The sequence below is a fragment of the Numenius arquata genome, chromosome 21 (assembly GCF_964106895.1).
Source record: "Numenius arquata chromosome 21, bNumArq3.hap1.1, whole genome shotgun sequence".
Taxonomy (NCBI): Eukaryota; Metazoa; Chordata; class Aves; order Charadriiformes; family Scolopacidae; genus Numenius; species Numenius arquata.
The window spans coordinates 4,889,432-4,906,630 of record NC_133596.1 but is presented as its reverse complement, the minus strand read 5'-3'; the positions used below and the strand labels follow the sequence as shown (position 1 = coordinate 4,906,630).

General features: G+C 53.7%; 1 protein-coding gene across 1 annotated transcript in view; it reads right to left on the bottom strand.

The window, feature by feature from the left end:
* Positions 1-10,653: 10,653 nt before the first annotated feature.
* RUNX3 (RUNX family transcription factor 3) overlaps positions 10,654-17,199 on the bottom strand; it is a 55,874-nt gene continuing 49,328 nt past the window's right edge. Inside the window, exon 6 of the mRNA XM_074161996.1 lies at positions 10,654-11,658. Coding sequence (XP_074018097.1) covers positions 11,135-11,658 — 524 coding nt within the window. The 3' untranslated portion in view covers positions 10,654-11,134. The remainder of the gene's footprint in view (positions 11,659-17,199) is intronic.

The window sequence follows — 17,199 nt, the reverse complement described above, 5'->3', positions numbered from 1 at the left end:
AGCACCGGGGCAGCACCACGGGGCTCCTCGGGCATCGCTGGTGTCAGGCTGGAGCGGAGGTGGGTGCGATGGGAAGGAGCGTTTTCTCTCCGAGTCCAGCCCTTTAAACCTCACCTTCAAAAACGCAAAGGCCAGAAATCTACTTTACAGTCACTACAAAAAAAAAAAAAAGAAAATGAAAATAAAACGCTGATGCCATGTAAAGGGGCATGTAGAGAAGCCACCAGCTGGTGCGCCCAGCAGTGATGTAACACAGCAATAAATCTCTTTACACAAAGACAATGATCTCCGTGAAGCTGGCGATGACTTAGAGGGCTGGAAATGCCTCTCCGCTCCCCGACGACGGTTCTCGGGGAGGTAGGTGGGCGCTGCGAGCGCCGCGTGACCCTGCTTTCTCTCAATGAAAGAAAAAAAATGTAAAAAAAAAAAAGAATTAAAAAAAAAATAAATCTCCCCCTTAAGAAAATTCCTGCAGCGTTTTCCACACGTTTCTTTTCCCCCCACGTGGATTATCTCCTCTGGTTCCAAAGCCACAAGAAAATATCATCGTATTTTTAAAACGAAACCTCAAAGTAAATAAAGGCAAAGGTTTGCATCTGCATTCAGCGCTCACCACTTCTATCGCCCGGGCCGGGGGCAAGGGGGGGGGAAGAAACGCGGGTGCAGTTTTCTGCCGATATAAGATAGAAAGGTGGAGAACATTTTTTAAACGTTCTGAAAACATTCCATCATCTATAGGAATCAAAGCCCCATTGAAAGCTACAGAACCCCTCACATTCGAGGTTTTTAATGAAAACCAAATTTTTTTTCGTGCCCTGTGTTTTTCTTTGCGAGGATTTCCAGGGGAATACAACTGGAGCGGGGGGCGGACTTGGGGAACTTGGCTGGAGTTTCTCCTGGCCCAATAGGGCTTTCACTGTGGGTTTTTTTTCCTTTTAAATGGTTTAAAGATAATATGGCCCTCGTATTTTTGGACTTGTCAAAGTGCTCTCTCTTGCTCTGGATCAGTGTGGGGTTATTTTTCACTGGAAAATAAATGATGGAGCCGGGGAGGAGGAGTGATGGGGGTCTCGGCTGCTCGTGGGGAGAGGAGGGTTCCCGAGGTCGGGCTGCCAGGCTGCGGGCAGGAAAGCAGAGACCAAATTTTGGGCTTAATATTTAAGGGCGTCAAGCAGGGTGAATCCTGCTATGGCGAGAGGGGCTGGGTGCCTGGGGCTGGTCAGTGCCTGCCTTCCCCGCCTGGGAAAGTGTCCCACGTGCTGCAAACTGCCCGGGAGCGGAAAACTCTGCACACTCTACTAGGGAAGCAGCAGGATTTTACGTCCCCCAAAAATTTCTGGGTAGAAAACCAGTTGTTTTGGGTCAGCTGAAAGGCTGTTGTTAAGAACCATCTTCGTTTTGGTTTGGTTTTTTTATTTTTTTTTTTTCCATTTGCTTTTAGTCTGACTCCACGTGGAAGCCGCCCATCGTCGCGATGAGGATGCTGGTGGATGCTGGTGCAGGCGGGGGCATCCCAATGGCCCCATCCCGCAGTGAGTGCCTTCTCCTGGTTCTCTTGTGACCACCAGCATCCCGAAAACCCCGGCGGGGCGCGGGGAAGGCGAGTGGGTGATCACGGCCACCCACCCAGGCGGGGACGGTGGTGGCTTGGCTGGGGGCCGCGGGTGTTGGACCACACAGCTCCAAGGCGGCGGGAGGGAGGGGTACGGGGAGCCCTAAAAGCACCCGGCGGGCAGGCAGGGGCAGCCGGGGACCCCCAGCTTTCGCAGGGACATTTAATCCCCTCGTTAACGTCCCCCATTAGAACAATTCATTCTTTCACTCTGGCTTAAACACCCAACTTTACTTTACAGCTCATTTCATTTATGACTGAGAAATGAAATTACTGTATCGATTTCATGGCAGACAGCGAAAAAACCTGGGTGTTCCCGGCCATAATAAACCCGCCGGCTGCAAAGACAAACAGCAAAACCTGCCAAGGGGGGGGGACGGGGCTGCAGCCACCCCGGGGACAGCAGCGGGGACGGCACCTCCAGGTCCCCTCTCTGCAGCCAAACCCAGCTCTGCTATGGGCTTTTCTTTTTTTTCTCCTCCCCATCTTAAAAAATCAGCTGTATATATATGTTTGCAGGGACCCGGGGGGCTTTGCAAGTCGCTCGGTTGGAAAGGAAATACGCTGCCTGGTAGCACCGGTGTGAAATATCCCTCCTGGAGCTGAGCCAGAGCCCAGGCAGGGGCTGGAGAAGGGGTTCACCAGAGGGGGATCACCAGGGCTCGGCGGTGATGGAGAGCCCCACCACGTCCTTGGCCCCATCGGACAGAGCGAGCATCGCAGTGCGGGCAGAGCCAGGATTTGGGTAATTCAGCCCAAAAAGGTGGTTTCTTGTCATAGAATCATAGAATGGTTTGGGTTGGAAGGAAACATAAAGCCCATCCAGTGCCACCCCCTGCCCTGGGCAGGGACACCTCCCACCAGACCAGGTTGCTCCAAGCCCCCTCCAACCTGGCCTTGAACCCCTCCAGGGATGGGGCAGCCCCAGCTTCTCTGGGCAACCTGGGCCAGGCTCTCACCACCCTCACAGCAAACAATTTCTTCCTAATGTCTAGTCTAAATCTCCCCTCTTCCAGTTTAAAACCATTATCCCTCCTCCTATGGCTCCCCTCCCTGATCAAGAGTCCCTCCCCATCTCTCCTGGAGCCCCTTTAGGGACTGGAAGGGGCTCTAAGGTCTCCCCGGAGCCTTCTCTTCTCCAGGCTGAACTCCCCCAACTCTCTCAGCCTGTCCTCACAGCAGAGGGGCTCCAGCCCTCCCAGCATCTCCATGGCCCTCCTGCTTTGCTGCGTGGTGGGGCTGTGGGCACCCTGCTGCCCTCCCGGCATCAGTTTTGTTGCCCACCGGTGGGATTTCCAGCATCCCTGGGGCAGCATCCCATCCCAGCGGAGATGCGAGCAGGCGGGAGGTGGCAGGTCCCGTCCTCCCCCCTGCCACACGGACATGCCCCGTCACGCGTGTGCGCTCTGCCCACGCAGGCAGGTGCACGCCCCGGGGGTGCTCACCTGGGGGGTGCGCCAAAACGGCACCGCGCGCACACACACACACACACACACACACACGCCGGGATGCAGCCTCGTCTCCCCTGCCTGGCCTAATTAAAGCCCGCTATCACCCCATCTAACGCGATTCTGAGGTTAATGAGTCCTCGCTCTCCATCCTCCCCTGCCCCGGCTCTTTGAAGTCGAGCTGCTTTCCTTGCCCGGTGTCTGATGGCGGAGGGAGGTGCTCGGGGGGGGGGAGCGCGCTGGGATCCCAGAACCCTGTCGCTAACGCCATTTTTAGCCTCTGTGGGTTAAGCCAAGAATAAAGACTCACAGGGCATGAGCCTGTTTTAATTTAGACTCGTCTGATCTCCCGGCCCAGCCCAACCTCTGCGCAAGAAAACACCTTCCCCACATCTCAGCCTGTTGCTGGCGGGGAATTAACAGTTATCCAGGGGCTTGCACGGCTTAAATAAAAAATAATATATGTTATTAAATTACAGCCCTCGTGCAGAGTGGCACGTCAGGTGCTTCAGGGGGGATTTTGAGACGTGGCTACTGTTCTTGGCACAGTTGCCACCCCAGTGGTGCAGCCGGCACCGGTGTGCGGGTCCCGGTACCATCGGGATGCGCGTCCCCGTGACACGGCCCCGCTTGGTGACATCCCTGTGGGGCGGGCGGGATTCGAGGAGGCTGATGGGGGGATTAAACCCCAGGGAACTGGGTTTAATCTGGCACCGGGAAAAACTCCTGAGCTGTGCAAAAGTATTTAGGTGCCTAATTCCTACCATCTTTTTTCCCTGTTTAGCCCCAAGTGCAGCCTTGATCCCAAACTGGCTTTAGGGAGAGCTTTCCAAGGTGGGTACCTGGGATGGCACCACAGAAGCACCCCAGACCCACGAAAAATGAACCCAAACTGTTCCAACTGGACCTTTCCCTACCTGGGAGAGCTGCAGTGCACCCCGGGAGGGGGGGTGTTATTAGCCCTCAGAGCCCCAGCTCCCCTTGCAGCCCTGGCCTTGGCTGTCCCCTCCTCCCCTCCATCCAGTGTCCGAGATGCCATGGGGACAAACAGAGACACGGCTCAGCCACATTCCCAGCCGGGAGTGAGCAGGCGCCGGGGAAAACAGGCATGAGGCGAGCAGCGAGGATTTGTTATTGGAGCCCTATTTATGGGAAAACACAGCCTGACTTTTTTTTTTCTTTTTTTTTTTTTTCTGAATTGGAGAGTCTCCTCTGCAAGGCATGGAAAGATTTGGGGATGATTTTAGCTGTGGTTCAGAGCTGGATGCTGGCGTCGGGACTGGCTGAAGCTGGGGAGAAAGAGCTCAGCAGAGGAGCTACAGGGGACCTGAGAAATGAAACGTCCTGGCTGCGACTGAGCAAAACAGCTCTTGTGACCCCGGAACAATGTTTTTACTGGGTTGGTTTTGTATTCACCAAACTTGAGAAATTCTAAGGGATCGGGAATGGAGGATTGGGGGTTTTCTTCTGGGTTTTATAGTTTGGGCACTGAACCAGCCCTCCACCCCCCTGCTCTTCTCCCAGCTCCCATCATCGACAAGCCTCTCGCCAGCCAGCCCCGAAGAAACAGCCAGCCGGGGCTTGGGGCCAGCAGGTCCTGGCGTGGCTGCCTGTTTGTCCTTTACGGGCCCTGGTTTAACAGCTCCTGCCTTTTTCCAGCCGGTGGGAACGGCACCGGTCACCTCGCAGAGGTGCTGAGCATCGGGGCTGGCCCCAGTGGGGTGGGACAGGGACAGAGCCCAGCGAGGGGGGCAGCTCCGCTTTGGGGGGTGAGTTTTGTCCGTGAGAAGCAAAAAAGGTTTGCTTTTTTGTGCCTGTCTGGAATCGAGTGGAGAGAAAAAAACCCCACCAACTCATATATATAAAACATATATATATAAATGTATCTTTCGCCCAAGGCACGAGGTCCCGCTGAGTAAGTAGATGTGAATGACGCGTAACCTAACACTTTCCCAGACACCCTAATGAATTTTCCATGTTTTCCACCATTTAGCTTCTAAATAGGCAGTATTCAAAAAAAAAAAAAAAAAAAAATCCCACCACAACACACAACCCAACTGCAACAACCCCCCCCCCCCCAATCCTTTCCAGCGGAACAGTCCCTGCAGCGGGATTAACCCCCCATGGATGCTCATGGAGACGATGCCGAAGCGGGAGCCGGTGGCTGCGGTTCATGCTGGTCCGGGGGATGGGTGTCCATGGGGGGGTGATGTCTGTGGGTTCAGGGGGGTCCCCAGGGATGTGGGAAGGGTGCTGAGCACCTCACAGGGCCATTTGTCCCCACTGTTTCAGAGGAAAAAGATTGTGCCTTAATGATGCTGATTGCTCATTTGTGCGCGGTTCGTTAAGGGCCTGATGAGGGAAAGGGGGGGGGGGGTGGGCAAGGGGAGACCCCCACGCACAAGGCAGGCTCCTTCCCCTTGGTCCTGCAGAGCCTAGAAACTTTTAGCAAGTTTCTTAACTTTAGCAAGTTTAGCAAGATTATTTACTAAGACAGTTTGGAGACAACACGGTCATTAAAATTGAGGCTGGGGTTTAGAGTTTGGTCTGGAAAGAGAATATAATAAGATTTTTTTGCTGAGACTTTGTTAGCTTTGTCCTCAAAGGAAATATTCTTCATTTTTCCTAGGAGATTTTTCAGCCCAAACTCCAATCAATTTAATATCTGACTGTTCAAAAAAAGTCCTCCAAGCTCCAGTGATTTTCTTTTTTTCCTCTTTCAGTTTTCATTTGCAAAAGAAAACCCAAACATTCCTGCTCTGGCTGCCCCATACTATTGCTTTCTGCCCTGTTTTTCAGAGTCCCCTGGGACAGCGGGAGCCTGTGGGTGCCGGGCTCTGCCCTGGACCCAAATCTGCGGCCGCTCTTGGATCTCAGAGGGCCTTTGGGAGAGGGTGATGCACCCCACGTCCCGCCCTGCCACGCTGGGCTCCAGCTTTCCCATTTAAATCCCTTAAATTAGTGCAAAACCTGCCTAGAAGCAAGATGCAGCAGCCGCAGCACGCTGGGTCCTGTGCTCGGTAGGTGGCCTGCATAAAAATATTGCCCGTATAAAAATAAATAACGCCCATCATATAAAAATAACACCCATCTGGCCCTCAGGTGCTGGGTACGTTTCACACCATGGGGTCGCTGGGCTACCTGGCCCCCCCCGAGCTCTGCTTTAGCCGCTGCTGTGTCCTCCTGGCGCTGCCTCGGTCCAGCATCGCCTCCGACGGCAGCGCCTGATGCGGCCACAGCCTCATCCCCCCCACAGGGCATCACCCCCAGCACCAAAACCACCCCCACAGAGGGGCTGCACCCCTCGGAACCCCCTTTTCCACGAGTGGCCCAGTGCACGTCGGTACCACAAAGCCCTTTTTATTTGTCCTCTTCTTTCTTTTCCTCCTCTTCTCTCTTTCCACGGCAGCTTTAAACGAGGCTGGGAGTAAAGCGGGGATCAATTGGGAATGGAAAGTCCCTATAAATAAATATCAGCTCTACCTCGGGGTGTTTCTCTCCCAGTAGCTGTGAAGAAAAGGCGGGTACGTCCAGGGTTTGACTTGAAACATATTTCCGCCGGCCAGGGCTGCGGAGCCGGGTTCTCACCCATATTAGCGTTTACTGTGGTTTTGTTTGGGCTTTTCCTATTTTTTTTTTTTTTCTATTTCCCCCTCCCCCCCCATTCCTTTTTTTTTTTTTTTTTTTTTTTTTTTCTTCTCCTTCTGAGCAAATGCTGCCAAGGGCTAGGCTGGGGGAGCTGCTGCAGAGGAGGGGATGCAGAGCACGGACTCCCAGCCCTGCTCGACGGGCAAGGGGCTGGCATCGCCCCGGCTGATGAATAGCGCTGGCGTTGAGTGGCTCGGCTCCGCGGGAGCCGCCAGCCTCCGGCACGTTGGCACCAGACGCTATTGTAGGCCGGGAGAGGGTTTTAATTTTTTTTTTTTTTCAATTTTTTTTTTTTTTTTTTTGCTTTTCAGCTGTCATTTGGGTTCTGGAGGCGAGTGGTGAGTGCTAAGGGGTTTGGGCTTGGACCGCCTGGGAATGTGGGTCCTGGTTAGGATTTGTGCCGGAGCTTTTGTGTCTGGGGAAGCGGCACGGTGATGACAGGCAGCAGTGGGGATGCGGGATGCTTGGCCAGGGATGCAGGGATGCTTGGCCGGGGATGCAGGGATCACCTGCCAGGTCTGGCTTGGTGCAGCGTGAGTGGTCCAGCTCCACCTCGGAGAAGCCTAAAGGGGTTTGCTCAGAGCTCAGAGCCTGGGGTCCCTCCCTCTGCACCCCTGTGAAGGGACTTTACGAGGAAAGGCTGAGGGACTTGGGTCTTTTTAGTTTGGAGAAGAGAAGACTGAGGGGGGACCTCATCAACATCTATAAATACTTAAAGGGTGGGTGTCAAGAGGATGGGGCCAGTCTTTTTTCAGTGGTGCCCGGTGACAGGACAAGAGGGACCGGGCACAAACGTGAACATAAGAAGTTCCACCTAAACATGAGGAGGAACTTCTTCACTTTGAGGGTGGCAGAGCCCTGGAAGAGGCTGCCCAGAGAGGTGGTGGAGTCTCCTTCTCTGGAGACATTCAAAACCCACCTGGACACATTTCTGTGCGACCTGCTCTGGGTGGACCTGCTCTGGCAGGGGAGTAGATGATCTCCAGAGGTCCCTTCCAACCCAGTATCATTCTGTGATTCTGTGACCGGCCTGCCCTCCTCCCTGGACACCCCTGCGATGCCTGCTGGGGCCAAACTGCAGGTGAGAGCAGCCATGAGCACCCCTCCCAACACCGGATCCAGGCACCAGGATGCTCGGAGAGGTGCCAAAATTACACCCTGCATAATGAGCAGCGTGAGGAACCTTCCACTGCACCGGGGTACGGATTTGCTCCCCCCCCCCTTCCCCGCCCCCCCGCAAGAAGTGAGCAGGCGGAAGGCAGCGGGGAGACTCGTAACCGTACGTTTATTATTCCACATGGAAAGTCATTAAAATGATTACACGGAGGCCTGACGATATAATCACGTACATTGGATAAGAACATCGACACCGATAATAGAAAAGCAGAACTGACCACTTTGCTATGGCTTCGTACCGAGGCGATTTCCGCGGAGGAGCCCGGCTCTGTTCTCCTTGAAGCCAGCGCAGCAGAGACGTCTCCAGCGAGAGCTTCTTCCAATGACTTCAACAGGAGCAGACCCTCCTCTTCCTCTCCCTCCCTCCCCGCCTCCCCCCTCCCCAGTGACAAGTGCTACAGGTTAAAAAGATGGGCTACATATTAAATATAGGGCATTACCTTCAAGTAGGGCTGGTATTTTACACAAATAACCACATTATTTGGTATCACTAGCATTTTTTTTTTTAATGTCCATCATAAGACACCATTAAAAAAACCAACAACTTTAGCCTTCTATCTACACAGATCTTTGCTCTCATCTCCTTAGTCATCTGTTGTTATTTTACCCTGCACATACAAGTATTAGAAGCATTATTAAGAATCGGATCCTTCAACACATTTAAGAATTATATTATTATAACAAATAAGACCAAAAATTAGATTTTATAGTTAAATATTCTGTGAGCCAGACAAAGGGGTTTTACTGTACAAGCGATTGTGCATTTTTTTTTAAAAAAAGCAAATTATAGTGCAAAGCAAAAAACGTTGGCCTGTCTTGTGACCATTTGCATACAATAGAGGTGCCTATATTTACACCTTCACATGACAATATGTCATAAAAATAACATCGTTGCCATTCTTTTTATTCTTTTCTTTTTTTTTTTTTTCTGTCTTTCTTCTTTTCGTTCTGTTTAAAATTGACTACGAACAGTCTTAAATTAACCTAGTACTACGAATGCCTTGTTTTCTTTGTGCTTTCGATCAGTGGCGCGGTCGGATGATGAAGGTTAAATGCATCAAAACAATCAAAACACAGGCTGCCGTGGTCCAGTTTCTACGGCTGGCAAACACCGGAGAGGTGCTCGCTGGCGCTAAGGCAAGTGAAGGTTGCAGTTTTGCTGGGGTAAGGCTTTTTTTTTTTTTTTTTTCTTTCTTTTTTCATCATCATCATCATCATTATTATTATTTAAAAGAGTTGTTCTCCTTGTTGCTTATTTAACTCGTGAGTGGTCATCGCAGCTTTCCAAGGAAGCCAGGATGTCTTGCTCCAGTCTTGACGTGGTAGTGCAATTACAACGCTCTCTACCTCAAACCGAGGGCTGACGAGCTGCCGACTGAGATTCGGTGATTGCGCGGCTGCAACGGCGGAACTTGGGCAGAGGGGCTGGGAGAGCCAGGTGGGCTTTCGATTTTCAATTTTCCTATGCTCAGGCAAAAAAATAATAAAATAATCTTGGTTACTGGTGGCACTGGGACCTGGGACTGTCCCTGTCGCTTGGCTGCAGGGTGGGCTCCGAAGGGCAGCGGCCACCGCTCCCCGGGAACCTGCCCGCGCACCCTCAATGCTACTGGTGTGAGGAATCCTGAATCCAGCCTGAATTCCCACGCTGGCAGCAAGCACGGCCAGCTCATGGGAGGTGATATAACCTCCCACAGAGCCAGGCCACTAGCCTGGCCTTGGGGGAGCCCCTGCCACCCCTCCGGCTGCTTCCCGTCACGGTCCCCTTCGGGTTGCAACCTCTTTGGTATCAGCTACGAGGGTGTGTGGGTGCCCGGGAGCCCTGGTTCCTCTGAATGCCACATGAGGCCACCAGCTACCGATGGTACCTTCAGTGCCCCTTCCTCAGCTTATTCATCTACAGCGAGATGCCCCTGCGCTGGGTCACTCGGGGGAAAGGAAAGGAGGGTGAGGGGATGGAAAATGCAAGACAACGCCGCTTCACAATATTCCCACCACCAAGGGACCAAGCAGAACTTGCTCCTTTCTCCAAATCTCAGTTGAAGCTTTCAGTACGAACTAAGTTGTTTCTTAATTAAAAAAAAAACAAAACAAAAAAAACCCATCATGTGTCAATCCGCTCTGGGTGAAAACATGGGAAAGAATTGTAAGAGAAATATGGTGCTGCATGTGTCGCCACTCAGAGAGGATGAAAGGAAGACCCAGAGACCGATGGCGGGGTCACACCAAAGGCTCCCGAGTCCCTTCTGCAGCTAACACGCTCGGAAGTGCATCTCGTACAGCTGGGATTGTCCTGAACGCCGCCTTCGCTTCGGCCACCATCGCTGAGATTTGCTGAGAGGAGCAAAGGATTGAATGGTGAGGTCAGGACAAGGGAGCAAACAGAACAAAACAAAACACGTCTCGTTAAAAAGTACATCTCATATGTAAACATACAGGAAAGGGGGGTCTGTCAGGCACGGGATCAACCACGTTACTGTTTTAAAAACGACGACAATGACAAAAATGAACAATACAACCTCTGTCGTCAACAACAAATAATAATAATAATAATCACATCACAGCTCGTGTTCACGTGGCTGATGCCGGCCGGCCGAGGAGCGTGCCCGAGTCCCCGCCGTTGGGCTGTAAACCAGACTCTCAGGTGCCACGTGCGGCTCTGGCATCGTCCCGGAGTTCTTTGGTGGTCAGGGGCCCTACGCTGGTGGGGAAGGAAGGAGAGGAGACAATGGGGGTTTTTTTTCTTTTTTTTTTTCCTTTTTTTTTTTTCAGTTCAGTCTTCCTGCACTGGCAGAGAGATGGCTTGGATGACTCCCTGGTCTTTGCTCTTCTCTGAAATATTTTGCAGAAGAAGGGTGAGCTTTTCGTAACTTTTGAATGCTTTGTGAGGGGAAGAGGTGCGAGTGAGATGACTGAGAAGTGTTCTGCAAGAAACAAACATCTGATTCTGCATGTCCTTATTTTTTTTCCCCCTATGTACAATCCACATACTTAAAACATACAAAAGGAACCACATCAAGCGACAAATTCAAGCCTCGTGGACGTTCATCTTGAAATGTAACGTAGGTCTTGGTCTGTCTTCGCTTGATGTTTGCCCGTGTTTGCATGCAGAAGATCCTGGTTTGCTTTTGGTTTGAGAGACTTTGGTTTACCCTTTCCCGAGGCATCATTTTGCTCAATTCACTACCAAAAGGAGTATCGTGAAGGTGGCTGATTAAGTTAAAGCTATCGGTGCCCAGTTGAGTTCCTCCTAGTAGGGTCTCCAGACCGACTCATCCATCCTCCCAGTAGTCGTCATGGTTGTCGGTGAGTTACTGTGGCTCCCATCTGCATCCACCCCGTCGTTCTGATTACCCAGGTTGGGATTCATTAAGTTGTTCCCCGCTGAGGCACTTGTACAAGAAGAGAGCATCCGGGTGGGGGAGCGCTCGCCACCGGCCACCATGGAGAACTGGTAGGAGCCCGAAGACGTGCCATAGTACAAATGGTAGGGAGAAGGGTTGGCCTGGAAGGGTCCACTTTGGTTTTGCGTGGAGCCAGGGTAGGGGGGAGGCAGGTAAGTGTGGTGGAAACGCGTCGTGGTGGGCATGCTAGTCATGCTGATGCCCCCGATGCCGGTGGGGGAGGGTGTCGCGGTGTAAGGGAAGGCAGCAGACATGGCGCCGGGGTAATGCATCCGTGGGTCGGAGAACCTGGTCTCGGTGAGAGCTGGCAGCGTTGGGAAGGAGCGATCGAACTGCCGGGGGTCAGAGAAGGGGCTCAGATCTGAGGTGCCTGTTGGGGTGGAGAAAGAAAGCGGGTGGTTAGAGCCCTAAATTCGAGGCTTGTAGAGTTTGTCCTACAGCCTAGGCCATCCCCTGCCCAAGGAATTAAAGCCAGAGGGAAAAGCATCCCCTGGATCTGCCAGGGAAGAGAGCTGGGGAACTTAAATACAAAAATCCTAAACCCATTTGTTTAAGTTGTTCCCATTTCCTGTCCTAAAATTTGTTGTTTCCTATCCAAGAAGGGACACGACCAAGCTGACTTCTCTAGGGGTCTATTCATCTCTGGCGGATTAAAAAAAACACACCCCATAAACACAGAAAAAAAAATGTTTAGCCATTACATCAGCTGTGTAGTAAATAAATGGATGCAGGCCCCAGACGGCCGGTCCCTGAGATAGTCGGTGGTGTATACACACACACACGGAGACGGGGAGGAAAAGCTGGAGTCCAGACCAGCCTGCTAAGCCTTCTTGTGGGTGGCCTGTTCGTGCTGATACCATCAGGGGATGGAGCTGATAAACACACAGCTGAAAACTCCCAAGCTAGGAGCCACAGTATCCCTCTGCTTGATTTCTCTGTGTATTTTTCTCCTTCCAAGAGGATAAAGAGAGTGAGAAATTCAGGCTTTCTTCTGCTGGGGGGAAGGGAGACTTGGGTCAGCATGGCGGGGATGTTACCCAGCTCCCTTGGATGCTGGAGCCCCCCGTGGCTTTTCCTGGGGGGGTCTAAACCCAAAGGGGGCCGCAGCCAGCTTGTAACTGGAGAGGGACCTCTGGCTGGTGCTGTCAGGTCCCGTCCTCCTGCTGGAACCCAAGGTTAGAGGTGGGAATCCAGACCAGCAGATCCTTTGAGGACCTCGAGGCTTTGCTGTGGCACCCTCAGCCGTCCCAAGGTTGGTGCCATTTCCTTACATAGCCCAGCGCATCCGAGACAGAGGGAAATGAGTTCTGCTCTCCAAGGAGAGAGGGAAACCCCTGTCCTTGAGACCTCGGCGGCCCACGCCAAGCTCTGGCACTGGTTATACAGGAGGACGTGGCCAGAAATGCTGCGACCGGGCCTTTCTCAGCCTTTTAACACCCCTCACGAGATGATAATGTCTAGAAAGAGCAGTTCTACCCCAAAGCCTTGGCTGGGGCACCGAGCTCAAAGCCTTGGCCAGATGGAGGTGGCTTCTCACCCTTCCTGTTTGCACCCGAGACCCCTGTTTTCCCTTGTTAAAAGCAGGGGCATCGCACCTGTCTCCTGGCCTCGGTGACATTTTTTTTTTGTCACATTGGCTGGATTTTTAATCAACTCAAAGCAAGAAAAAGTGTGAGATGAGGAGGATAAACGTGCTTGTTGGTTTTAGATATGCATATGTATATAGACACACATTCATATCATTGTGTATTTGCTATGCATGCAGAGCCATGCATGTTTTATATACATTCATTATGATGAAGCGTTTTTTAACTTCCCAGGGCTGGTGTTCCAGGCCCTGCAGCATTCCCCCAGGAAAAAATACCCCAGTTAATCCCTTCCAGCTAACTAGTGGCAAGAGCATGCTCTTGGAGGGGCAGAAAGGGAGGGGGTTTGATCTGAGTGAACCCTCTTTCTCATCCCGGGTGAGTCCTTCAGCCATCGGCCGCGGGAAGGAGAAGGGGAGGGGAAGTTCCTCCCTCGCCTCCGGCCGTTTTGCGGGCGATCGGCAGCGCCTGCCTTCCCACGCAGGCTCCAGGGAGGAGAAAGGCGGGGGGGGAGCACCTGGTTTGTGAACGTGGCTGCGGCTTTGGGGCGAGATAAGAGAGGAGCAGCTCAAAGCCGTCACGAACCGCGCCGCTCTCGCACACACCCGGGGCTGGATGCAGCCGAGCCCAGCGTGGACGCGGCCGTCCCTCTTGCATGCCATGCGGAAAAGGGGAGCGTGCTCGGGCTGGCTGGAAAAGCACTACGCTGGGAAAAACTGCTCCCAACTGACCAAACCAACCTGATCCCACATCGCAGCCTACCAGCGGGACGCTCTGCCCCATCCCCAAGCCGTGCTGCTGCCAAAGCAGCACCAAAAACTGCTGTCAGGCGCGGTGAGGTGAAGTTTGGAGACCAGCTCTGCAAGAAGCAGCTTGACCAGTGGCTGTAGCTTTAGGAATCACAGGATAAGGGGGCAAAAATCTGGGCTCTGAACTTGGACTGGAGAGAAAAAGTGCTATTTTCTGAATCCTTCCTCCTAACACACACAGAGCTTGGCCACTGTGGTCCAAGTAGCTGGACCGTTTTGCCATACACTGAGAGAAAGCAGTCTCGAAATCCCCCCCAGACCCCCAGAAAACCCAGGCTGCTGCTCGCTGCCTTCCCGAGAGCAGATGACAATCTCCAGCTCCTTCGTTAGCTTTCACATGCCCATAAATAATATTCCATAAAATGCAAATCGAAATAAAACCTAAGTGCTCAGGGCACATTTCCCTTTTCCTCTATAATACACTCAAAGGGTGGTGGTTTTTTGTTTTTTTTTTTTTTTTTTTTATAAAGGCTGCATTTTATTGGCCTGAACTTGCAATGTTTGGCAATGGGTCCTTGCTACTAATTTAGACACAAGCGTGTCAGAGTGTTAATTGCAGGCGCTGTGTGTGACGAGCCAAGCACGGTGAGACCCTCGGCTCTAGGGACACCCTGGCCATTGCCTGCAGAACATGGGCGGCCATGGGAGAGCTCTGCAGGTCCTGGGCTCTGAACCCCCCGGTCTCTGACAGATGTGACTCAGTAAATCTGAGGGGATGTGGGGTGAATCCCTTGGAAATCAAATCCCTTGGAAAGCAAATCCCTCGTTTCTGCCTGCCTCAGCCAGGGAAATCCACGGCCCCACAGAGGGAGCGGGGCATCCAAGCGGCCATGCCCAACTCGCTTTCATCTTCATGGGCCTTGGGCTTCAAGTCCGGCCCAGAATAAAGCTCCAGCTTTCCCCAACCAATCTGAGGCTAAAAGAACGAAACCCAAATAACCCCCCAAAACAATAACCACTTGTGTATTTTGCCTCTGTGTTATCTGGTGCGGGGCAGTTCGGCCTTCTCAGGCTGTGGCAACCAGACACCAGCCGTATAATGTCGGTCTCTGTTTTCCCGTGGAGCCCCCGGGGAGGTGAAGCCCGTCCATCCCCGCTCCCCGCCGCGACGCCCAGGCAGGAGAGCCTCCCCGGCGGCTCGGAGCTGAGGAGGCCATCGCCGGGCCGAGGCACGGAGCTGCCCTGCGGAGAGCGGCCTCCCCGTTAACCACCCCCATGGCGTCCAGGGCCCGGCCCGCCGCGGGGCTCGGCGGTGACCCCGACTCCACGCAGGGCCCCCGGCGGGGAAAGGCGGCCTCCAGCTGAGGGGAAGCCCCGTCCCGGGGTCCGTCCCGCCGCCAGCAGGGGGCAACGGCCGCCGGGCCCGCGGCGGGAGGCGGCCGCTAGAGGGGGCCGCGGCCGCGCCGGCCTCGCAGCCGCCCGGGCTCGGCGGGGGGAGTCGCCAGGCGGGGACCGGCACCCGGCGGGGAGGGAGCGGGCCCGGGCCGCCAGCACGGCGGGGAGCCCTGCGCCCTCTCGGCGGGGTCCCTCCGGCACCTCAGCGCCATCGCCTCAGGGCTGCCCCTCCATCACAGTGTCCTCGCCTCAGGGCTGCCCCTCCATCCCGTCTCCTTCACCTCAGGGCAGCCCCTCCATCTCAGCACCCTTGCCCTAGGGCAGCCCCTGCATCTCAACTCCTCCACCTCAGGGCTGCCCCTCCATCCTGTCTCTACCTCAGGGCTGCCCCTCCATCCCATCTCCTTCACCTCACGGCTGCCCGCCATCTCAGTCCTCACCTCAGGGCTCCATCCCATCTCCTTCACCTCAGGGCTGCCCCTCCATCCTGTCTCTACCTCAGGGCTGCCCCTCCATCCCATCTCCTTCACCTCATAGCTGCCCGCCATCTCAGTCCTCACCTCAGGGCTCCATCCCATCTCCTTCACCTCAGGGCTGCCCCTCCATCCCTTCTTCACCCCACAGCTGCCCCTCCATCCTGTCTCCCTCGCCTCAGGGCTGGTCCTCCACCTCACCGACCTGCGTGGGTTAGAGCCACACAGCCCCATGCCCGCCATGCCAGCTGGGGGCATCGATGTCCCCCATGCCCTGCGTCCGAGGAAGATCCCTGCTGAAACAGCCCCAGCAAGGTCCAAATAAAACACTGCCATTAATACCCTTCATAACCACCTAACTCGGCAGCAAAGCTACCCTCCGTCATGCTCAGCTAGCCATCAAACGGCAACCCGGAGCGGGCAGCGTGCTAAGCAAACTCCAGGGAAATAGGAGGGGGCGAAGCTGTACCCTCTGGCCCCACGGTCCCTCAGAAATCGCAGCCCACAACGGGCTTTAAAAAAAAATAATAAAAATCACATCTCACTGTCCCCGTCAGAGCCCAGTGCATCTCACACACACGTCTGCCTGGAAGCCCTGCCTCGGAGGATTTACTACGGCTTGCCTCCCTCCCTCGCCGGCCAGCCCCCATTTGCTTTTTTGGACCCTGGCAATCTGAGCTTGAGTATTTCAGTTGTCCAGTTGCCAATCAAAATATTTGAAGGAAATGTTTATTTTCTTCTCGAAATCACACCAGCTGCTGCACTAACTGAATAAGCCCATTTAGCTGTAAGAATTTAACCATTGTAAGAGTGAATTGAGTCCCCCAACTACTCCAAAATCTGACCCAATCTATCAGCGGAAATGTCAATGTTTTGGATGGGAGTTTGGGGAAGTGTGGAATGTGTATTAAATAAAAGCCATGTAAAGGTCAAAGCCCTGATTAGTAATGCCACTGTCTCCTCGTTAGGGCCGTGCTGCCCAGGGGACCGCGGAGGCCAGGACACACCCCGTTATTTAATTGTGCAGCTGCAATTTTGCACCTTTTGAGGACCCCCGAGTCCCCCCCCCCAGCACGTGGAGCCAGATAGAAACAGGCTTTCAAAGCTGCTCAGCCCCTTTTCCAGATAAAACAACCGCGCTCAAGTGACACAGCAGCCTTCTTTTCGGCCTCGGAGACAATATGGGTCTTTTCTTGGGTGGATGGCAAGGAGATAACATGCAAAGAACTGCCTGTGATGGGGGCTGAGCCTCGGATGGTTGGCGGCGGAGCCGGGCAGGGCGGCCAGGGCTGGTGGGGAGGCTGGTCCGGGAGGCTGCCGACCACAGAGGTTTCTCTGGGTGTGTTCAGCCACCTCCTTTAAAGACCACGGCGGGTTTGGGAGCTGCCTTGGATGGACTGAAACTAGTCCCTGTGCCCGCGTTGGGTCAGAACCTGCTCAGAGGTCCCTGGAAACCTTCACAGAGCCAAGGCAATGGACCCTACAAGATGTTTTAGGGACCAACGGCACTGATGTGCATCCATCCCAGCAAAGTGCTGGGGGTTTCCCCTGCCTCCTAACCCAGGAAAATATCTGTTCTGCCTGGGGAGAGGAAAAAGCAGCAAAAGCAACACCAGGACCTCTCCAGTGCTGCAGGGCTCAATGTACAGCAGTAGGAGGAGATTATCTATCATCTGTGACGTCTGGAACCTGAGCAATTCCACAGCAC